General features: G+C 32.5%; 3 protein-coding genes across 5 annotated transcripts; 1 reads left to right on the plus strand and 2 right to left on the minus strand.

Annotated features, from left to right (window-relative positions):
• Positions 1 to 152: 152 nt before the first annotated feature.
• Positions 153 to 7309, minus strand: LOC107011345 (choline-phosphate cytidylyltransferase 1-like). The gene is made up of 8 exons (XM_015210808.2): positions 6989 to 7309; positions 6514 to 6627; positions 4483 to 4578; positions 4175 to 4217; positions 3724 to 3879; positions 3361 to 3441; positions 781 to 879; positions 153 to 629 (listed from the first exon to the last, which is right to left on the minus strand). Exons 1-8 carry the CDS (start codon positions 7168 to 7170, stop codon positions 474 to 476), a joined length of 927 nt encoding a protein of 308 aa, XP_015066294.1. The 5' UTR covers positions 7171 to 7309; the 3' UTR covers positions 153 to 473.
• A 5715-nt stretch (positions 7310 to 13024) lies between these two features.
• LOC107008824 (small RNA-binding protein 11, chloroplastic) lies at positions 13025 to 17043 on the minus strand. Of its 2 annotated transcripts, none has more exons than XM_015208017.2 (5): positions 16851 to 17042; positions 14253 to 14321; positions 14044 to 14150; positions 13820 to 13961; positions 13025 to 13514 (listed from the first exon to the last, which is right to left on the minus strand). In XM_015208017.2, the coding sequence occupies exons 1-4, from the start codon at positions 16984 to 16986 to the stop codon at positions 13821 to 13823; spliced, it is 453 nt and encodes a 150-aa protein (XP_015063503.1). In that variant the 5' UTR covers positions 16987 to 17042; the 3' UTR covers positions 13025 to 13514; position 13820. The 2 variants fall into 2 exon arrangements, with proteins under 2 accessions (XP_015063503.1, XP_027770868.1); XM_027915067.1 differs by lacking the exon at positions 13025 to 13514 and adding an exon at positions 13516 to 13644 and having other exon boundaries at positions 16851 to 17043.
• Positions 17044 to 17657: 614 nt separating this feature from the next.
• On the plus strand, positions 17658 to 23533 carry LOC107008664 (V-type proton ATPase subunit F). 2 transcript variants are annotated; one of them, XM_015207796.2, is made up of 5 exons: positions 17658 to 17818; positions 18175 to 18254; positions 19127 to 19208; positions 21817 to 21899; positions 23082 to 23533. In XM_015207796.2, the coding sequence occupies exons 2-5, from the start codon at positions 18192 to 18194 to the stop codon at positions 23244 to 23246; spliced, it is 393 nt and encodes a 130-aa protein (XP_015063282.1). In that variant the 5' UTR covers positions 17658 to 17818; positions 18175 to 18191; the 3' UTR covers positions 23247 to 23533. The 2 variants fall into 2 exon arrangements, with proteins under 2 accessions (XP_015063282.1, XP_015063283.1); XM_015207797.2 differs by having other exon boundaries at positions 17687 to 17818; positions 18158 to 18254.
• Positions 23534 to 23886: the final 353 nt, after the last annotated feature.

Here is a 23886-nt window from a genome sequence, read left to right on the forward strand (position 1 = left end):
TTTTTTTTATATCATTAAAGCATACATCAATCTCGATCACCAAGTTTCGATAATGATTTCATCTTACCTCTCAGCAAGTTCCCAAATACTTTGTCACATCAATTCATACACACAAAGATGACCGAAATATCTAATAATTTCAGTATGTGATATCAATAATGCATCGCGATTCATTAATACATGTACGGTGCATAAATACATCTACCCGGTCCTAGCCGTATCAATTCCCAAAAGAGGAAAATAAAATAGAATTTTCAAGAACATATTTAGACAAATCACTCTGATTGACAGCGTTATGGTACAAGACTATGCTTGATCACGGTTTACAACACAACTAATTGCCACTACATTCTACCAAAATAAAACACGCATATCACAGGCGCATCCAAACGTTAGGACATAATACATCTTCATCCAACTTGATCCATAAACTACATTTTACATCACCACATAACATGAGAAAGTGAACAACCCTATTCTTCATCTTCACCATCGTAGTATTCTTCATCATCGTCACTGCTCCCGTAATAGTAGTCATATTCATCATCATCCTCTTCTTTGTCATATAGAAGCCCTTTTATACTCTTGGTCCTCATCTGTTCTTGAATTCGGTCTCTTATGACAGTTCCCTGTTGAAATTTCAATGTGTGATCAGAAGTACAAATATAAACCACTCTCATTCGTGTGTGGGAGGTGCTACTGGAAAACCGTAGGGGATTGAACACCAGACAGAGACAAGAGGAAAAGAGAGGGATGGGAAAAGCGGCAGAGAGGTCTTACCATTTTGTGGCAACCCTCTTCAAACATCTCAAGGAAACCAGCAACCAATCTATCAGCATTCTCCACCCAAATATTTCGATGCTTTGCTACTGTTTGTATCTGCAACAGGTACTCTTTTTTAGCGTGTTATGTGCTAGAAGACTAGAAATAGCTTAAAGTGATGGTTCTTCAATGACGACAAGCATCCGTCTTATGTCTAATTCATTAAAATACGAAAAAGCTATCACAACTGCTACATACTGCTCTATTTTTGGTAAAACTGAGTTAAAAAAGACAGTGAGAATAATCAATGGAGAAGAAACAGCTTTCTTTACTCAGAAACCTAGCATATAAGATGAGAAGTAGCTTCGTCTATCATAGTTTAGCACTTCAGCTCACTCTTCAAAAGTCCAGATAATTGCGACTCCCACCATCTCCACCACCCAAATTCTACAAGGTGATAAACTATAACGAATCGGAAATAATACTCCACCCGTTCCAATTTCCTCAATCATTGTACATTTCAATTTGAATTAGTAATTTTGTGTCCAACTCTAAACAGCCCTTACCAACTTATGCATCCGATCATATATCTACTATCTATTCCAACAAATAATATAAAAGAACGGGGTTAGGATGCGTTGGCAGTTCCTTCCAATTTATGTGAAGGCATTTGACTAAAGGAAGCTTCAAGTTCATTTTTTTAAAAAAGGAAGATTTTAACCTATAGAAATTTACGTGGCAATAAATCATTTCGCTAGGGATAAAATGGAAAGTTTGAAGTTAAATTTTACTAAATTTGAGAAGATGTCATTCTTTTTGGACAAACTAAAAAGGAAAGAGTGTCACATAGAGGGAGTAGTAATTAGTAGAATAGTAAGAGGAAAATTTACCCGGAAGGTAGTAAACATTGCAACACAACATTAACCATAATCGGATGCAAGCTCAATGATAGAAATAAAGATATATACTATCCCTATTAAAAAAATACATTTGTATACTATCAACCGAGCCGCATCATAATGGGGAAGCAAACTGCAAAATTTCATGAACACTTCATTATAGGCTGAGAAAATTACTTATACTAATTAAAAGCTCCAGGCTTCTCAACAAATGAAACCATACCAGATTTGAATTAAACAAAAGAACCATCCACCTACTAAAACAAAAAATTCGGTCAGCAAAGATATCTACTTATGCTTCTAAAAGTGGTTGGACATCACCCTACTCATAAGAAATAGCAACTAAATGCACAAGTATTGATCCAGGCTAATATAGCTGATATGAAAATGTGGTTAGCTATTGTTTTGTATCCAAAAGTTCCTATGCATGCATGACATAATAAAAATGATTCATCTCCTTGGGGACAAACTTGACCTTATGTAAATGTTGTCAGCTTTAAATATAAAGGATCTAATAATACGAGAACCTTCAAGAACATGTCAGTTGTACAGCGATGATAAAAGATTAGAACACCTAACACTGACATATAATGTTAATATTCCATTGTAGGATGTGTTAAACCAAGTCGCCTCCACTTTATAATATTCACCACAACAACAACAACAATATACCAGTATAGTCCCACAAGTGGAGTCTGGATAGGGTAGGGTCTATGCAAACCTTACCCCTACTGCCTACCTTTGTGAGGTAGAGAGGCAATTCAATTGTATCCTCGAATTCAACCTTACCTTATATACCATCATATTGCTTCCCGTGCTACCCCTTCATTGCTCAAAGTGTCATTTGCACAATATTTCTATGTGTTCTAAATGCCTTCTATGTGGAGAGAAAATGAAATAAAGAGCCATCTATTATTTATCCATTGCAAAGTTACCACTACTCTGAAGCAGCTCTTACCGAGTATGAAAGGGTTCAGATGGATAATGAATGAAACAAGTAGCCACCTACTTATCCATTGCAAAGTTACCTGTAATCTGTACAGCTCTTACTGAGTATGGAAAGGCTCAAATGGATAATTAAGAAAACTGCTGAGTTGCTAGCATGTAAGTTACCTGTAATCTGTACAGCTCTTACTGAGTATAGAAAGGCTCAAATGGATAATTAAGAAAACTGCTGAGTTGCTAGCATGCTGGAATGGTCCAGACAATTTTGTAAGGCAGAAGAGATGGTGGAGAATTATTCCTATGTGCATCTGGTGGACAATAGGAAAGAAAAGGAACGTGTGGTGTTTTGAAGATGTAGCCGACTCAACGGAAGACTAAAAATATATTCTTATATATTTTTGTTTCATTTTTCGGTGTAAGGAGGGCCTAGCAGAAGATATAGAGATTATGTAGTTGACATTATTGGGTCATTGTAACTAGTTAAGTGATCGGTGTTTGTTTTTTTTGGGGTTCCTGTAACTATGTTTCTCTATGTACTCTTTAGGTTATATAAAATATGGTTACCTTCTTTTTAAAAAAATAATTTGCATAAATGACAAGAGGACATAGATCTCAATATCCTTTTCCTTGCTTTTTCCAGATAATTGCCAAACTATATTCAAAAACCACATATTCCATAGAGATTGGAGACTCTTCTGACAAGTTTGTATTCGAAATAGAGAAATGAAAAGCAGACAAATACTTAAGAATATACCTTCTCTTCCACTTTCTCTTGTTGTTTCTTTACTCTCTCATGCAACTTTTTCAAACCCCTGTTCACTCTCAGCCTTTTTTCCTAAAAGAGGCAATAATGAAGTTAATACCTGGCAAAGCAAATAATGAAAGAAAATGTAATCTTTGACTCTGCGCCATTGATTCTACTATTATTAGTGAGGAATAAAAAAACTAATGCTAGCAGAAAGTCTACATAATTTATTTTTTTGTCGCGTAGCAGAAAGTCTACATAATTCAATTAGCACCCTTTTTCTTTTCATTGCATTTGCAAAACAAGAACACTTCTTTCCTCAGAAAGGTAAGGTATTACTACATCACCAAATCAAAACACTAAAGAGTATACCTTCACGTAGCTCAGACCAAGATCCGTTCTTGAATATCCTCTGTCCAAATTGCGCATCACATATTCATTGTAGTCTTTTACAATCCTCATTATTAAATCTGAAGTAGATATTCCATCAGTCCGCTTGGTCTCCAAGAACTTACCAATGGACTTAACCTAATAACACAGGTTTTAAAAATATTCACATTACACAATGGCATTAAAGTAGGCATTAAAGAGTGAATATCAAACTAGATATCTTATACTGATTAAAAAAGGATCAACAATGAGCAAAATAAGCAAATAAAGACCGACTTTCATACAGCATATTAAAAAGATGAACAATTTGCAAATCACCCCGGTTTATGCACACAAAAACATTGTACAGACACAAACTAAATTGTTTAACAGAAACATCATATGAACAAGGTAAAAGTCGCGTATGATAAACTGAAGTTCATTTTGGACTTACATACTCGTAAACATCATTTCCAGCTCCACTTGCATCCGCATAACTGACGTGTACAGACAAGAAGACGAAAAATTAAAAGAAAAAATATCTCGGAACCCAGAATGAAACAACAACATAAACAAATAAAACAAAATCACACAACGGGGGAAGACCTTAAATTAGTTATGTAAAGCTAAATCCATCTTAAAGTAAAATAATGAATAAGCAGATAAGGCATATCAAAAGCTGGTCCAAATATAGTTCCAAGGAAACAGGGACGCTTATGCAAATCAACAGAAGTAAAAATTTTGTGGGCCGTTTTGCCTTACGGAAGAGCGTCATGTGCCACATAGTCAATCCGATGTTTCTCAATGAACTCTGGGGTAACAACCCAAGGCGCATCAGGAATAACTTCATCAACCCATCTGCACCAATGCATACACAATTAACCTAATTGAAAATGCACCATACAAATTAAAGATAAAGGCAGATATCAACCATTAGAAGCTACAATATTAGAACCATCATAAGCGGCATTTTTTTTTTTCCAAAAGGAAGGTAACAGGCTTGTACTGATAATAAAATCAGCACCTGGCAAGTGCTGAGAACTGTATGTACAACTCAGAAAGAGAAAAAAAAGGGAAGCCTGATGTGACAGTTACTTGCAAGCCACCTATTAAATCTATCCAGTCCCATATATAATCAAAAAAATCCCGTTTACACCAAAAATAGCACAAAGAAAGACGATTCATCTTTGATCTTCTAAATATAACTGATTTTGTCTTCAAAAATATTTTGAGTTCCTTTCTGTCTCTGTCTTTCTCACCATTTCTTCTACCAATCCGTTTGACATTGATCAGAAGCACAAAAGATAATCAGCCATTGGCCACAAAGCCTAAGCTAATGCTAAAGAGCTGATGAAGTTCAAAAAATTAATAGGACAATTTACAGGGGAGAGATTCTGCAAACTATACAACCATAACAGACCTTCAGAAAATAAGTAGGTGTTGAAATCCCATAAAAACATCTATAATTCTTTTCTGTCCTCAAAAGATACAGGCAGGAATCATCTGTGATGGACTAATCAACTTTCCATTTAGACCAGCGTTCATAGGCCTCTTTTATGCTTTGAGACCGAAAATAGAGAAAACATGCCCCAAATATCTGTGATGATTGTGAAGTGAAGCAAGAGAAGTCGATTGGGATCTGATTTGATTAGGCATATGAAGCATCTACTGACTCTGAATTTTCCTTCTGTAGAGTTTATCCTATGCAAGGCATGCTTCATGTAAAGCTGTCCAGCTAGAACATATGATCTTGAGAGAAGCTTTAATTTCCAGAGCCATCTATCAATTACCTCATTGTAGGAGAGCATAGGTGAGCAAAGCCTCCCGATACTGAATAGGGACCATCCTTCCATTTTAGGTTGTCAGTAACACATGACTTGACAAGAGTGTTCTAATTTAGGCCATACCTCTATAAGGTGAGGCAGTTCCCAGTCTTAAATATTCCTCCTGAACTGTATTTGCCAGCAGTTATTTTGCCAATTCTGAGAGATGGTAAAGTTATGTTCTGAGCTATCTGATACAAGCTTGGAAATTCATTCTTTAGGGTAGATCCCCCTAACCATTTGTCTTCCCAGAATTAAATGTTGGTACACTTCCCAATTTAAATTGTTATTTATATTACATAGCAGAAGGCGAGGCCATTGTTTTGGGATTACATTGCACACAAAATCATTAAAATTTTGGGGAATCACATCGATTCGAGATTCAATTTGGCTGGTTCAAACACATATATCGATATATGAGTTTGAACTAGCCAAGATGAATCTTGAATCGATGTGATTCCCCAAAGATTTAATGATTTTATGTGCAATGTAATCCCAACACGATGGCCTCCCTTTTACTTTTTAATATAGCTAACAATGTCTATTACTTTCTACCTTCTGTAAATTTTGCATCTTCTTGATGCCTTATATGAAATTCATTATCTTATAAAAAGATGATCTTCACACATGCTATATTACTCTCATCCTTGTGTCTCTTATTTGTCACAACAACAGCCATTTTTAATACAAAATATCGACCTCAACTATTCATCTCATTCGCAACTGAAAGGAAAACGAACAAACAACTACAATCATTTTAAAAATCAAAGTTACCCTCAATACAAACATCTACATGAAAACATAACTTCATATATTTGTAAATGTATTATGAAGACATCAGACAACTGAATGAATCTAACCCCGGCAATTAGATATACTCAGATCATTTCACGAAGAAAGATCATTTTATTATGCTCTGACTGATAAAACATTAAACTTAAAACATAATTGACAACCCCATAAAACCAACCTGCAGTGGCGCAAAGATTCATATCGCTCCTTTTCATTCATAACAGTTTTTCCCTTGAATTTGTGAGTGATTTCATCATTGCAGCATCCAACAAGAAGCTGAGCGTTAGGCAATCTACATTTAGGCAATGAATAATTCAGTCTAAAGTAAAAGTATGTTCAATTTCACAAATTCTTCATGCCTCTACAACCATACAACTAATAATATTCCAATAAGAATAAAAAACAACAACTTAGACAAACACCTATTTCGTTTTCTTCTTTTACCGACACATAAGTCTTCTCACCTAGTCTTGCTTACCTATATGAGAAGAAATCAAGCAGATTTCTCATTGGATCCCTCTCACAATCACTCAGAAATCCAGCATCACAATAGAGAATATAAAAGGCATGAAATTTTCACAGTAAAAGTCAATTAATGATTCTAAAAATCATATATAGAGTATTACGACGGATGAAAAGAGGAGAAAACATACAGTTTCTTAGCTTGTTCGAGGGCGCGAGCATGTCCGAAGTGAAAGAGATCGTAGATGCCGTCGGCGTAAATACGAGCCGGCCGATCTGTTGGCGGTGGATTCGGTGGGATCGGCTTCAACCGTCGCTGCGGCTGTGGTGGTGGTTCTAATTGTGGATCTTCTCCTCCTCCTCCATTCTCCATTACTATAGTATTATCGCCCTTCTCTCTTCTCTCTCTCTTCTCCAAATACAATTGTAACGCTTAAATTGTAATTATATAAAAAAAAAGTCTTCTTATTTAACCTCTTTTGTTTCTTCTCCACCCCACACCCAACACTCCTCTGCCACACACACAAAACACGGCCGACTACTACTCCCACGGTTTCATAATAATTAACAAGTTTTATTTCTCTAAAATCAATTTCAATAATTATAAAAATTGAAAATATTATTCTCCCTGTCTCAATTTACGTGACTTACTGTTATTTTAGTTAGTTTAAAAAAAAGAAAGACATACTTTTATATTAGACGGACCTAGAATTTTCATTAAGGGGATTCGAAAAAAAATAGTGCTAAAGATTTGAGGTCTAAAACCTTCAAACACTAAGTCGACCTCTAATTCTGTATTCAGAAGGATCAAAATCAATATATAAACATAAAAAATCTTACAAAAAACTTAAATATAGAACATAAATTTTTATCGAGGAGTTCGGGTGAACCTCCTCGACAGACTCTAAATCCGCCCCTAGGTAACAGTTTTACCATAAAATGTCTATTATACCTTTTTATGATTTATTATGGACCATAAATTTTTATTAAAAAATTATCTCTTTTTTTTTAAATTTTGTATCTAGTTAAACTATCTCATATAAAATTGTTACGAATAATTATAAGCAAATGGACAAAATGGAGTGGAAATGAATAATTGAAAAAAGCCTCGTGGTTTGTGGGGGTCCTAGTCTATTTCTCCTTATTTTAACACGAGGCGTTATGGTTCCAAAGGGGGCCCTCATACATCAAAATCCAAATTTATCAAAGCTTTTATATAATTATTCTAAAAAAAAGGTTTAGAAGGAAGATAATGTGATTTAAGTTTGTGTTTCCACGTAAAATTGACATATATTATTGCAACTTTTTTGCTTTTCTTAGAAAAACGTAGTAGACATTTATTAGTTATATTTGGAGTTCGTAGTTACCGTCAACGAGATTTTGACTTAAATAATATCATTATTTCGTTATTTAGATATATTATTGCAATATATTTTCTATTTTTAGAAAAAAGATAGATAGATATGTATTAGTTATATTTAGAATTTATAGTTATAGCCAAGAAGATTTCACTTAAACAATCATATTATATCGTTTATTTGTGTGTTGATATTTGATACTGACATTTAATTAGCTTGTAATAATTTAATTTTGACATTTTACAAAGAATCAAGATAAAGAGAAATTTTTGTTAACGATCTAAAAATAGGATGAAGTTTAAGAAATAAGACTACTAATATACTTAGGATTGTTGAAGTTGTGTTGATTTGTGACTATACANTTAGAATTTATAGTTATAGCCAAGAAGATTTGACTTAAACAATCATATTATATCGTTTATTAGTGTGTTGATATTTCATATAGACATTTAATTAGTTTGTAATAATTTAATTCTGGCATTTTACAAAGAATCAAAATAAAGAGAAATTTTGATAACGATCTAAAAATAGGATGAAATTTAAGAAATAAGACTACTAATATACTTAGGATTGTTGAAGTTGTGTTGATTTGTGACTATACAACGGTTGAATATTAATATAAAATTATAATAATTTATTTTATGTTTCAATATTATTTTATTATTTCAAATTAATATCAATCGATCGCAGATGAATGAAGATGATTAAGGAAAAAAAAAGAACTGAAACTTGATGGAGTAAGAACAAAACGGTAAAAGTTAATGGAAGTTGTCCTGCTTCCTGAAATTTTTACTTTTTTAAATTTCAAANCAAATTTATTTATTTTTTTAAAAAAAAGATTGATAGTAGGTCTCATGCATTTAACACCTTGAGATATAAGAGCTCTCTTGAACCATGAGAAGAGGATATCCCATTTGTAACAAGATAAATATTCTCTTGGAGAGGGTTATAATTTTTGAATTTTAATATCCAGTTAAATTATTTTTTATTTTAAAATTATTATCGTGTTTTTGTTGATTTACATGTTCTTTTCGAAAAATAATAATTAAGAGGGGTATTTAATTATTTTATTTTTATTGAATATTTATTCTATTTATGTGCTAAAATTTTGAAGTATTTGTAGTTTTTAAAAATAATTATTATTAAGGATAATATAAAAGAAAAATATTGTTTTAAAGTTTTAGAATGATGTGTATTTCAAAATTATTTCTTTTTCATAAAAATAATAAATATTTTGATACAATGGATACTGAAAACTAAGAACTTCCATCTTGTTGTACCTTTATGTAACTTTTCGAAACATTAAAGTTTTATTTCAGAAAAATAAATTGCATTTACTTTCAATAAGTTTTATTTAATTTGGTTCAGACTAATGATTTTTCAATAATTAAGAAAGTATTGATTTTTCTAAAGTAATTCCAAAGGTAAATATTTATTGAATAAGTAATTCAAAAGGTAAATATTTGTGTGATAGGGACCAATGTAAGCTATCACTTTCTCTTTAATTATTTGACATTGAAATGTGTGGCACTAATTCATGTAATAACTACTCCCTTCTCCATTATTTTTAAAAATAAATATTAACTTTCTACCTAAAAAAACAAAACTCTATTTTTAATTTTATCTTTGATATTAATTACTTACTAGTGTACTTAGCCGCGCTTTGCGCGGTTATGAAAAGGATTAAAATAAAATTACATATTAATATCAATAATTACTTTAATAAAAAGAATTTTTTGTTAATCACATAATTTTATATAAGAGAAGCTATGAAAAATATTCAGATCAAATATAAATTTATTAAGGAATCAATATATGTGAACTTCGAAAAGTTAAATATTAAAAATAAATTTTATAGAAAAAAAGGGAAGGTAATAAGAATTGGTTAATATTAGAACTACTTAAATGTAAACTTGTGATCATTTTTTTCTTTTTTATTTGAGATTTTCTTAGTATAATTTATCTATATTTATGTAAACTTGAAATCTAATCATTCTTTTATGCTTATTGTAATTTTTTAAATTACATTCTTAGTATAATTTTTCGTCAATGTATAACTCGGATTGCTATTAATAATTAGTATTCATGACTATATAGTTAGTCAACACTATTATAAATCATTATCCACAATCGCTATTACTTGTCCTCGTCATGAGCCAATCATCACATGTTTTTATTATTTTTATTGTACAATATTAGATTAATTTAATATTTGTATTAATAACTTTTTAATAATTAAATTTTAAATAAAGAAAAGTTTAACAGTCTTAATTAGTTAAATTTCATACTTGTTATTATTATTATTATTATTATTATTATTATTATTATACTTAGGTTTAGATATCCAATTATTTTGGAACAACTTAGAGAGAATTAACTACGAAAAAAAGATTCAAGAAAATGACACATACAAAATTCCTATTTCTTTTAATTTTGTTTGGCTTAAACACAAAATATTAAAAAGTATATTTCACATTTTAAATAAATATTTATTTAATATAATAAATTCCTAAGAATAAAAAGTCACAGTAATTAAGAAGATTAATAATATGACTTTGAGCTTTAGTAACATAATAAGAGTAATATTTGTACATTATTACACTAATAAAGAACATAAATTATAGAAAATGAAAAGACAAACAAATTAGAGTTATTGAGACAAATATTTTATTATAAGTAAATAGAAAGGTAGGAAACCAACTAAAATTTTAAAATTACAAATTAATCTTAATTTTGAAATAACTTTAGAACTCCCGAAAAATAACAAATATGAAAATATAAAAAGACTTATTCATAAACAACTTGAAATCTTCTAAGAAAAACAACAAAAATGAAAAATTTAAGAATTGCAATTTTACATATTACTAAATAATTTATTTTTAATAAAACCATGTGTATTTTCAAAATTATAAATTAACTTTACATTCTTATGTTCTATCATTTTTGTTAATAAAAATTATTTCACCGGACTATGAAAGTATATGTACGTATTTCTTTAAGTAGCATATCGATATTTATTTACTCATTTTATACTTCTATTCTATGTTTTAAAATATTATAAGCCACAAACACAATAAACTAATATTATTAATAAAAAAGTAAGAGATGAATTTACCTAAACAAATAATTATTTTTGAAGAGTGTTATCATTATAATATAGTTAATTATCTAAGAATCATACAGAGGTCTAAGGAGAATAAATTAGATATTTTTTCTGAAAAAAACTCAGGATTTCTATCTTCATGAACATAAACAAATAATATTAAATGTATAATTCAACAAAGTAATTATATTAGACATATCAAATTATTTTTCCTTGTAAACTCAAATTATGCAAGAATGTCTAACCATTTTCATTATAGATATATCTCATATAATCCGCAAATCTGATTAAATAAGTTAAAAAGTTATCTACCAAAAGAAGAAAAAGATAAAGAATAAGGAGAAAATTACATTTAAACACATATAATCACTTTTGACAAAACATAAATAATTCAGAAGGAAATAATATAATAGAAACATTACTTTTAAGGACCTAAAAGAATAAAGAATAATCCATTAACACATATAATCACTTTTGACAAAACATAAATAATTCAGAAGGAAATAATATAATAGAAACATTACTTTTAAGGACCTAAAAGAATAAAGAATAATCCATTAATCTCCATCTGTGGATATTCATTTCATCCTAATAACAAATACATTATTAGTCATAAAATAAATTTCAAAGATAACAAAACAAAATAATTTATCTAGAAGAAATCAAAATATAATGACATTTTAGCCTTACTTGCTAATTAAAAGTAATATAAAATAATATTTGAAAAAATAAAGCACCTCAAAGCTTACAAATATTGTAACATTTTTTCCACTAATTCTCTACCCAAAGATGACTACAAAATAACACACAATTTTAGTGTGATTTTATAGTGCTAATGTAACCTTTCACATTAAATAATTAGAAGTTATGAATATGAAAGGTTTAAGAGGTTATGAATATGAAAGGTTTGATGGTTATGAATATTATTAATACTAATTTAAGAATAAAATTTATATAATTAAAGAGGTATAAATTAATAGAAAAAAAAATTGAAAAAAATAAAAAAAAATGTCAAATAAAAAAAAAAGAAAAAAAGAATGGAGATCATAGAGAAGTGCCACATCACCTTTTCTACGATCCTCATTTATATATATATAGATTTCTCAAAATCATACTTGAACCTAAAAGATGAAGAGCTAATTAAGTGTGACATTTTTTTCAAACGGAGATAAAAGTTGCTTAGATAAATACTTGTATATTTTTATAAATTAAGATATTTTTCTTAGTATTTTCCAAGCGTGGAGTATTTATATATTTATTCGAAAAAATAATAATGTCAGAACGTGCTTCAACACGAAAAAAAAAAAAAGAAGCTTCAGAAGAATATTCTAAAAATATTCATAAATAATACTTCAAAGTGGTCGTTCAACTTGTTGGGCTTCCACATTGTAGGCATGGTATCCCCATGTCTTGGTCATAATAGATAGCTTTGATTAAATTAAAGTTGACCAACACAACAATGTAGGATATGTAGGTCGAAAAAAGTATCGGAGAGAAATGATGAGGTACGACATAATTTAATAAAACAGAAAATATGACCTTAGATAAGAAAGTCGTGGTTCAAAGAGAAAACATGTAGGTAGTTAAATATTATATTCATTTTCTAATCAAGTGACATGTCTACTTCGTAGTTGTATTTCCTTTTTCATAGTTACTTTCTTTTCTTACACTCGAGCACGCGGATCTTTTAAAACCACCCACTTACCTCCAAGAGAGACGGATAAAATCTGCATACACTTTATCCTCCCAAAGCCTCACTCATATAAGATTATATTGGGTATATTATTACGGTCAACAATATCCTTTTGAAATCCAATCAATTACAAATAAACTAAACATAAAAGCAGCTTATAATGCAACAAGCAAGTCCTAATCACAAACTTGTGACTCACAAGTTATTGATACTAACCTTTCTAGCCCCACTCAACTGTTCCACCATCCATCATAGAAAAATAACTCACTTTAATACATTCGATCCCAAATATTAGTCGTTTTGGCAAAACTGAATTTATTTCAAAATATTTTACGGTTGAGAGAATCGAGGAGTCACTTACATAGTTTTTTTCAAGATCAACCCTTTACTGTTCCAATTAATGGAGTGTTAAGACATGCATGTATGGTAAATTTCGACAAATAGTAGTTTTTGAATCCTTTATTTCCAGGGCAACTTCCAGACCCTTGGCAGCAGCCTAAAGTACATCATGATAGTCCATTTTCACCGCGTAAAAGCTCAAAATACATATACAGTAGCAGAACCTGACCATCAAACCAGTTACATCAAGTTGACAAAGCACAAGTCTTGCGATTTAATATACATGATTCTTAGTACAGATTTTGAAAGATGACCGGAAGTACACTTAGCCTCTTCTAGTATGAAGTAATTGACCTGGACTAACATGCAACGCGCCATGCCTCAGAGAACAAACACAATATATATCTGTGTGAGCTTACATGCAAAACACAGGGTGCGATGACAGAACAAGTAGTTTGCAGAATGATGACTTGTGAAACTGTCATGCACCTATCAATGAATGCCACTCTAACACTAGCGTAAACATTACCTTAGCAGTTTTCTTTTAGGTCTGGAACTTCATTTTCAGATGGTAATCTCTCCACAGGTGGTCCACAACTTCTCGGGTATCTGCCAAAGTCATTCTTTGTAGGCTTTGCAAGTTCCACAAATATAACCCTGCCATTGATGTACTGACAAGGGAAGAAAGAACGTGACGAAGAAGACATACTGTGAAAGGAATTAAAAATCCAAAACAAATTTATAGAGTATAACCTTGTGATCCATGCTATCAAGAGCAAGCATGGCATTTTCTTGAGAAGTGTACTGAATAAAAGCATATCCCTTTGATCTCTTAGTCACTTCATCCTTCACAATCTTAACTGGTAAGGGAAGTAGATACATTAAAAAATACAGGTCACAATCTCAACTACAAGAAAGAGCAGAATAGATAAGAAAAATTATCTTCAAGTAGCGGCACGTACCTTCAGCAACATGACCAAAATTTGAAAATATTTTCTCCAGACAACTTTCATCAGTGGAGTATGATAGATCTATGGTTCAAAAATAAGACACAAATTTTGGAACTTTAGGAGAGAACCACAACCGTTGAATGAAAAGCATGTGATCGATATATCTAAGACAGCAAGTGAATTCTGAACTTTTAGCATAAGTAATAAAGAGAAAAAAATCTTAACATGACATTCATTACATCTACAATTTGGTCAATGGAGAACAATAATTAGTGCAATGATAGCTTAATACTTTAAGGTAGGATTTTAACTTAGTTAAATATGGAACCTATCATTTAGAGGCATCAAAGAGGAAAATTCTGGACTCTTCATTGAGCAGCACTAAGTAAGTTTCCAGTATATGTATATAAGTAAATAGAAAACCTTCAAGTTTACAATACAAGAAGTCAACATTTTCTCGCTAAAATGATACTGAACACATAGTTCCTAAAGGGAAATTAACAGCATTACATTGAGATACTTATCTCCTTCTACATAACCTCATTCTTTCTTCTATTTTTCCTCGCTTTTTTCTGATTTTTTACAAGCAAAAATCTCCAGTGACTGCTTTCAGTAGTCAGTTAACAGTACTCTTCTTACTACCTTGGAATGTCAAGGTTAGTCAGAATGCATTTTACATAGGAATTGCTTTTTAATATCACTATTTACTTCTTTGCCAACTATAGTGGGAAGTATAGCCAGGTACTGTATATTTGAAATAATGACTAGCTGAATCACTACAAGCCTATAGCCCCTTTTTAATTTCATGCCCTTTAAGCTCAAGAAGTGGGACGTTACCTAATAACATGAAGTGTTCACTTTTCATCAAATATCATAACTACTCGGACCAAACATCTGAATTCTATTCAGCCTGAAGCACGGTTTGAACCACGTAAATGTCTAGATCTAGCGTCTTCGAGCAACTTCTTCAACAGGAAGCAGCATAATTGTAGACTTGAAATCATGAAGTTTAAAGCAGCTGATAAAAATTCACATTCTACCACCACCATAATTGAAGAGCATCACTAGCTTTTATCATCTATGAGAAACAGAAAAATGCAAACCACTTCATAGGCAGTAAAACCTCAAAATCCTGAATCTTTACGACCATAGAGCGATGGTCTTACCAAATACATCTGGCCAATCAACATATACAATGTTGCAATGTCTAGTTTTTACTAGTACCAGGATGCAGAGACAAGATATGACATAAAGAAATATAAACTCCTAACATTACTATTTTCAAAAAAATAAATAAATATAAACTCCTAAGAGGTTTATTAGTTAGTATTATCACAATATTGCAGAGTCAAGATAATGTATAAAGGAGCATACAGTTTTATGAGGCTTATCACCTAAGTTGCCGGAACTCTTTGCTTTTGATGCAACACCCGTGTCGGATTCTCCAAAAATACACTATTTTTGGAGAATCCGACACGCACCCGTCAACACTTTTGAAGAGTTCAAGCAACATAGTTTATCACTAGTTACTACATCACTATTTGATCAGAATAACAAGCAAGCAATGTGGGTTGTACATTACTAGTGTCAAGCAGTACCCAGACGACAACAAATTCCACCAATAGAGATCCTAAACAAACTTAATTCTCTTTGATTTAAGTTCCGCCCACCGTTTCTTGGAAAAGATACTACAAAGTCAATAGAGTTTTTCAGCTTTGACCTACAGATGTTGTATCCAAGCTTCAAAAAATCTTAAAAGTTTAGCTTTTATAGGACTTAGGTGAAACATATAACTAAGACAAGTTCAAAAACTATTATCCACACTACACATAGACAGTAGATACCGTATTATTGATTCAAGCATTAAACTTTCAATATGATGCTAGCTACCAGTAAGAAGCTAATGTCATCTTTCAGATGTGTTTTTTAGTTTAACAAGCACCTTTTCTTTTTTCCAGTAGCAACAACATTGTGCAGGGAAGTAAATCTGGGCCAACAGAAAGTAAAATGTTAGAGTGGGTTAGAGTCTCACATTTGTCGGAGAATAAACTGGTGGTATGCTTATATAGAGTTGAGCAATCGCAGTAGTCCCCTCGTTAGATAGCTTTTGGGGTTGAGTTAGACACAGGTGTCACCAACAAAGGTTGTGGTGGAGTAATAAGTACTCATTCATCCTTAACCAAGAGGTCTTGGGGTCGAGCCCCTTGGGTACGGAGTCACCTTTTGTTAGGGAGCGCTTTACTCCAAATCCGAATTTAGTCGGGCTCCAATATGAGTACCGGGAACCAGATGGGAAACCCAAAAAAAAAGAAAAAAAAACACATGTGTGAATTTAGTCGGACTCCAACGTGGCTACCGAACACGGAAACCCAAAAAAAAAAGAAAAAAATACACAGGTGTCATATATGAGAGTCAGGTCCATCCTGTTAAACTCCCTTCATTAACTAGTTTTTGAAGTTAAGTTAGCTCTTGTAGCTTTACCTAAAAAAAATTCATCCAGTTAACTTAACATAGTAAAACAAATATCTAGATTATCTCCTATCATTTGGGATAAGGTACAGTTGTTGATATTAAATGTTAAATATAAGGAAGAGGGAGTAAATTGCTTACTTCTAACCATAACTTTGCTGGCAAGAGGGTAGCTAGACAAGCTAGCTTGGGTTTTGAAGGACTTGTGTCCATTTGGTGGCTGCAACAGAACAACAGATGAGCTGCTTGGCCATACCCCTTTGCACATCAACATCATCAATCCACAAATGAATGGTGGTTTGTCAAGAAGAAAATAATCCAAATGGTCCTTAATATATGGGTGTATGAATGGTTTAGTCCTTCATATTATACTATACTATAAAAAATAAAAAAAAACATGTAAACTTTTCATATATGATACTTAAAACTAAAATATTTCTTAATGAGTATATTTTAGTTCTAAACTTAAAAGCTAACTATACTTGCTTTTCTTATAACATACTTTTCATTCTTGTAGCACGAGTCGTATAGTTGAGTTATAATTTTAAAATACAAATATATGTTTATTATTGTTAAAAAACACTTTTATAAAAGATAACAAAAATTGATTTTTCTTCTCACTAAATAAGATTTGATTATAACCATAACGTTTCACTCTCTTTTCTCTTATGACTCAATTCGTTGGAAAACAAGTTATATCAAAATTAGTTATCTCGAAATTGCTTTCTCATTCTCAATGTGTACTATAATTTCATCATTTTAGGGTTAAGTTTTTAAATAACTTTGTTAACGATAGGTGTATGGTTGTTCTAAATGTATAATTGTAGGAATATATTTGTTTCGAAAGTATAATGAAGGTTAAATATAACTATTTCTGAAAACAGAAGGGCAAATCTAATCATTTACCTAAAGAGGTGGGCAGTTGTGCGTAATTCAAAACTTTTGGGGCTTAAAGTCTACATTCAACTCTTTCCATGTTTAACTTCCTGTTTCCAGTTTCTACTCATCAGCGAACAGCAAATAGCCAAATATCATCAGTTTTTTTCTTTCTTGTTTCTTCGATTCGTCTCTGTCGACCGATTGGATCCCTCAGAGCTAAAAACTTTGAAGTAAGCTTGAAAAAATTGTTGTAACTACAACTTCCGAAGCTTCTTTTTTTTTTTTCATTCAATTGTGTTATTTCAAAGGATTTCGATCTGATTTATCTTGATTTATTCGATTATTGTTTAAGAACTTAAAATTCAGGAAAATCCTAACTGGGTTTTCATCAAACTTTGGAACTAGTGATGGGTTTTGAAAATTTCAAGGTTTTGAATTTTTAAGCTATGTCAAATCTGATTTCTTTTTCTGCTGGTGGTTTGTTAATAGTTTAAGATTTGATTTGATATCTGAGTCTGTCAATGTGTCCAAGATTCTTAATTTCTGAATCATGGCTATTTTTATTATAGTTTATCTGTTGTTGCAGAAACCTTGCTTTCTTAGATGGCTAACCGAGCTCCTGTCAGAACTAACAACTCAGCCCTCATTGCCATGATCGCTGATGAGGTGAAATTTTCAGCATTTTTGTTCTTTGGGTGTTGCTATGTATGCTTAGAATTGATAGTCTATGCTCTATTTGTATTGTATCAGACGATTCGTAATGGGATCGAACCAGGTTTTTCTTTGTTTTCACTATTTAGAGAGGACATGTACTTCGGTGCTGGAATCATTCACGTGTATGGATTTTCCAAGGAAACAGGTTTTGGGGTATCTAAGTCACATATAGTCAAGTAAACTATTCTAGCCTGGGAGTTACTCACTATGCTATATATAAGGTGAGAAGTGAAAAATTGATGGACACACAAACCAGGAGTGTGATGACTGTAAAATGATGAAAGCTAATTAAGACTAAATAAATCATGACATCTCTCTTCCTGAAATAGAAACATTGATAGCTTATCATTGCGGATGAGCTGTTGGTTGTTACTCTAGTGTGTCTCTCTCAAGATGCTTTGGGGTCATCAGTCATATTTGAGCATATATATTATACTCTTATCTGTCACATATTTGATAACCTTATTTGTCTTGCACGGACTAATTAGAAGACGTTTGGACGAGTTATTATATTTGATGTGAGTTTACAGTTGATGTGACTGATGGAGCACTGGTTTTAGTTGGAACGTAATCATGTATATGTTTTGCATCATATGTACGAGCAGAAATCTGTGGAAACGGGATAGCAATTATATATCTCATCTATTGTTTGATTACGTTTTGGTATGCAACTTTTTAAATTGGTATACTAATTATCCAGTGTTCTTTGAATCTACCCACTTACTTTCATGGGACTTTTATGATGAATATCTTGTTAGTCTACATACACGTGGTAGATGATATATAGACATACTGATGCTGATGAAAATAACTTGTTTATATAGGACACAATTACTGGATTTTTACTGGCTGGAGTTGGCAATGTTGATTTGAGGAGGAAAACAAATTACCTTATTGTGGATTCAAGTAAGTTTCAATTTTGGAATTACCAGTTCTCCAGTATTTTTGAGGATCTTTCATTTACTTTCTGCTGTAGTTTATACTCTCCACCAAAATAGAATGGTTAGTTATTTTCCAAATTAGTAAATTCTCTTCCAAATGGCTAGTTTCTTTTACCAATGTGGGCAAAGGAGCTTGAAATTTGGGGGAGGGAGTTTAAATGATAAGTTATTTTTTTGGCTACATATTGGAACAACCTCTCTACCTTCAAAAGGTAGGTATAAGACTGCATACACGCCATCCTCCCAGATCTCACTTGTGGAATTACACTAGTATGTAGTTGTTGCAATTTTTGCTGCTACATCTGGTTCACTAGCTTCCTGTTTAGATGTCCCACATTGGGAAAGGGATGGGAAGTTGGTCTCCATATATGGACTTGGACAATCCTCACCTATAAGCTAGTTTTTGGGGTTGAGTTAGGCCCACGATCCATCTTTACATGGTACCAGAGTCAGGCCTATCCCGATTCTTTGCTCACTAATGTTCGCCATTATAATATATTGTCCACGCTCCAGTTAACACGGTCTGGGCATTCGGGGGAGTGTTAAGACGTCCCACATCGAAAAAGGGATGGACAGTTGGTCTCCTTTTATGGACTTGAATAATCCTCACCGTATAAGCTAGCTTTTGCGGTTGAGTTAGGCCCAAAATACATCTTTACACTTCCTATTGATAGGAATAATTAGATAAAAGTGATGTGAAACTTAGAGGATTGTGCAAAATATTGGATAAATAGAGAGGGTGATGAAGGCAATCTGTTTAGTTGCATAGTAAAACGAAGTTCTCAAGCTAAAAAGGGAGTTTCTGATATCAGTGTCCAAGATGAAGGACTGGAGTAGCCAGTACCTTAATATCCTGTGCCCTCCAAGGTAGAAACAAGAGAATGCTTCACTGGATAAAGATCCATATGGCATATCCTTATGTATTTTTAAGAAGAATAAGTAAATTAGACAACCAATGGCAGTATATTGAGTGTTGGGTATTTTCATGGAGATGTCAGCCACCGACAGTGTTAAATTCAGAAGTTCAGGGATTGCAATTATAGGCTATAGCTGTAGTCTCTGTTCCAAAAGTTATCAGATATCAGAAATTATTGGTCATGCTCAGTTCCTTAAAGTTGTTTCACCATTTCTCTCATCCCTTTTCATGATAAGCCATGCCCCTATGGTTATGGAGAATAAAATATTTTCCCTTTTTCTTTTTTTCATTTTGTAGATAGCTTTTATCATCTCTGCATAGTTACATTTTTTAATTTCACTTGGTTAGTGTAGTTTTATTTCATAATATGATATTGCCATATTGGGGAAATAGTTAGTCTTATTATCCCCATTTTACCTTTAATGACATAACTTGTTGGACCCTAATTTCATATAAAAGTTCACCTTTTCATTAGCAGATATATATATATATATATATATATATATTTCAATCAAAAAATCCTTCTCAATTTTAATTATAATCACTAATTATAACAACAATAATGACTATAAGAATGTCCTCTGACTATCAGATGAAATGTGATTTACCCGTCCTCTCTTTGAAAGATGGTCTGCTTTCGGTTTTATCGGTGCTTGAGACAATTTTGTCAGAATCAAGTGGCAAGAGGTGAACGATTACGTAAATTTCTTAAACAATCTCAATCAACTTTTCTCACCACAGAAGAGCAAATAATGACTATTTATTCGGGAACAAACGGCTATCTTGATTCATTAGAAATTGGACAAGGAAATTTCTTGTTGAGCTATGCACTACTGGCATGCTGCATCACTGTGGAGCGCAGACCAAGGTATTATTTAAGGACGCCATAAGAAATGCACTTTGTGAAATACTCGAAGAAAAAGCAGTGCATATTAGCACCCAAGGGTGTGACCTAGTGGTTAATAGAGTGGTTGAGAACCATGAAGTCTAAGGTCAAATCCCAGCAGAGACAAAAACATGAGGTTTTTCTCGCTATCTGTCCTAGCTTTGGTGGACAGAGTACTTGGTACCAGTTGCTGGTGAGAGGTGGCAGGTATCCCATGGAATAAGCCGAGGTGCACGCAAGCTGGTCCTGGACACTATGATTATCCAATAAAAGACAGTGCATATGTAGGAATCACTTTTTTAATAAGATAATGGATTTCATAGAACACATCAAAGAAGATGCAAAATATACAGAGCATAGACAAGTAAAAGACATTGTTAGCTCTATTACAAAAGGCTAATCTAAAGTTAAGTAGCTAACAAAGTTCAAAAAACCTCAGGGAATTGACAGCTGAGAAATTGCTCCAGCTGCAGAAACTTCCATGGCCAATTAACTAACACTCCACAGGCATATGGTACATGCTTTTATTTTGCTCACTCTCTCATCTAAACTAATATAGGAGACTCTGAATAGAGTCAATCTACATTTATAACCAAACCGGTTGACCTTTTATTGGTAATGAATTCAAAAAGTACTTCTAATTTAGTTGTTGAGTGAAGGATGGTTTATAGGGAGCTGTCATTTCCTGTGAGTGGTAGAGCTTTTCATCTTTATCTCAAAGTTCCAAATTGTGGAAAGAAATTAACATAGATTCCCTATCCTCATGTTCAGAAACAACAGTGAAGCAGATTGAAGATGCTTTTAAGGAATTCACCACAAGAGAGGACATCGCTATAGTGTTGATCAGCCAATATGTAAGTTTTCTAATTTTCTCATTTGTTGTTTGGTTTATCAATTTTTTACATGTATTATGTAGTCAGGAATATTATCTGTAATTACATGTAGCTCTGCTCAAACGCCAAAATAAAATTTGTTTGTGTCAGCTGTTAATTATGTCGTATATAGTGTTTAAATGTTTATTGATCGAAATCTTTCATTGTTTTTTTGAACCAAGTATTATCTGGCCAAGCTTCAGTTGCTTGCAAGTCATCAGAAACCTGCTAGAGTTAAAAAGAGTAATGTGATCTGTATTTCCTGTTGGAAGTTAATATCACAGTGGCTACGGCATCAATCTGCTTGCATTTCCTCTTCCAGAAAACAAGTTCCATAGGAATTGTAAAAACAAAAATAGATAATAATTGACTATAGCCATATAAACCCTGCCTGTGGAATCACTATCACCCCCATCAGGTTAAAGTGTATTTGGTTTGCATAAAGGTGGGGGGATGGCACATCTAAGACGTTTTCCTAAGGGTCATTTTCCTTGTTTGGTTATGAAATACAAGTGACGAGGTGTGTTCTCCATGTCAGTTTTTTAGGCAGTCTGAAATTCGTTAAAATGAGGAGATAATTGTTCATGCATTTTTTCCAAACAAGATAAAGAAACGATAAGTGATTTGACCAGATTAAGAAAACCTCTCAGTCACTCAAAACAGAGATTTGAAGATGTCCAGTTTAGTTTAGTACTCCTTTGGTTGGTTTAGTGTATAAAGCGAAAGGTCACTAGTTTTGCTAAAAATTAGAAAAACAGTCTAATCCCCCACTCCCAACCCCCCAAATCTCCCGGTCGAATCAAACTTAGCTAAACCCAGTTTAGAAACTACATGAGCGTAGCACTTACTGTTTCTTATCTGTCATTAGAAGTATTATTGTTTTTAGATAAATTAAAGATTGTGGGTTGCAGTCAAAATGCATCTTTTACTTTTGTTGTACTCCAGTTCAATTTCAATCTACTAAGTAAATTGAACTAACACTGTGTAATATGGTGGAGGAGTTTCGGTATCTACGGCAAGAACTTTAAATTATTAGGCTGCAGTATATGTCTGTGGGGAATTAGTGCCCTCCATTTTCTTTAATTGAAGATTGACGAAAAATCAGGGTCTAAAGTAGAGTTAATTGACATTTAACTCAATTTATTCTTGGTTTATCCTTTTCAGGTGGCCAACATGATAAGATTTTTGGTTGATAGTTACAACAAACCAATTCCAGCCATTTTGGAGATTCCTTCAAAGGACCATCCATATGATCCTGCCCATGATTCTGTTCTATCACGAGTGAAGTATCTCTTCTCTACTGAATCAGTAGCCGGCGATAGGCGTTAATGTTGGAGTAATGTTTCTATATGCCCCAAACTATTTCATAATTATCTTGATATTGTATCATGTCCCAACTCTATCAAGAGATGATTCATTTTGCAATCTGTTTTAGATATTTAAGCGGTTTGTGTTGTTCTCGACTGTTGATTTTCAAGTTGTATAAGTTAAAAGTGACTGTGAGTGAACAACTTGTTGCAAATAAGTCAGTTGCTCTGTTCTTTGGAGGTTCATTTGATATTATGAATGATTATTCTTGAAGAGGAATCAAATAAACTATTTGAGGACTGCATCAATTTTCTGCTCTTTGATCTCTCACTGTGCTTAAGGAAAATTTCTTGTTAGCCAAAGAATGTACTCAACTCTGTGCTTCTGAAAGTGACCATTTGTTACATTGTGCTCAAAGGTGACAATGTTTTCTTTTGCGGAGACATGATTTGAACTCGTGACCTTAAGGTTATGAGCCTAGCGAGCTACCAAACTGCTCTACCCGAATTTGTAACCTCTATAAGCAGATTCATTTTCTATGTTATTCCTGATTAAACTAGAAGTGAAATGGGTGCACAAGGATATTGTGTTTCGCTTCTATACAATCATAAAATTGAAAGACTGAGTTCTACGTCTGAAACTTCAACCACAATTATTCCTT

Source organism: Solanum pennellii, chromosome 2, assembly GCF_001406875.1.
Source record: "Solanum pennellii chromosome 2, SPENNV200".
Classification (NCBI taxonomy): Eukaryota; Viridiplantae; Streptophyta; class Magnoliopsida; order Solanales; family Solanaceae; genus Solanum; species Solanum pennellii.

Coding starts and splice junctions, on each gene's coding strand:
- LOC107011345 (XM_015210808.2), bottom strand. CDS start 7,170: ATGGAGAATGGAGGAGGAGGAGAAGATCCACAATTAGAACCACCACCA. Junction 4,579..6,513: donor GAATCTTTGCGCCACTGCAG/GTTGGTTTTATG, acceptor GCATTGGTGCAG/ATGGGTTGATGAAGTTATTC. Junction 630..780: donor AAGAGGGTTGCCACAAAATG/GTAAGACCTCTC, acceptor AAATTTCAACAG/GGAACTGTCATAAGAGACCG.
- LOC107008824 (XM_015208017.2), bottom strand. CDS start 16,986: ATGATGTTGATGTGCAAAGGGGTATGGCCAAGCAGCTCATCTGTTGTT. Junction 14,322..16,850: donor CAGCAAAGTTATGGTTAGAA/GTAAGCAATTTA, acceptor TTTGAACCATAG/ATCTATCATACTCCACTGAT. Junction 13,962..14,043: donor TTGATAGCATGGATCACAAG/GTTATACTCTAT, acceptor TTCCCTTGTCAG/TACATCAATGGCAGGGTTAT.
- LOC107008664 (XM_015207796.2), top strand. CDS start 18,192: ATGGCTAACCGAGCTCCTGTCAGAACTAACAACTCAGCCCTCATTGCC. Junction 18,255..19,126: donor TTGCCATGATCGCTGATGAG/GTGAAATTTTCA, acceptor TTGTTTATATAG/GACACAATTACTGGATTTTT. Junction 21,900..23,081: donor TAGTGTTGATCAGCCAATAT/GTAAGTTTTCTA, acceptor TATCCTTTTCAG/GTGGCCAACATGATAAGATT.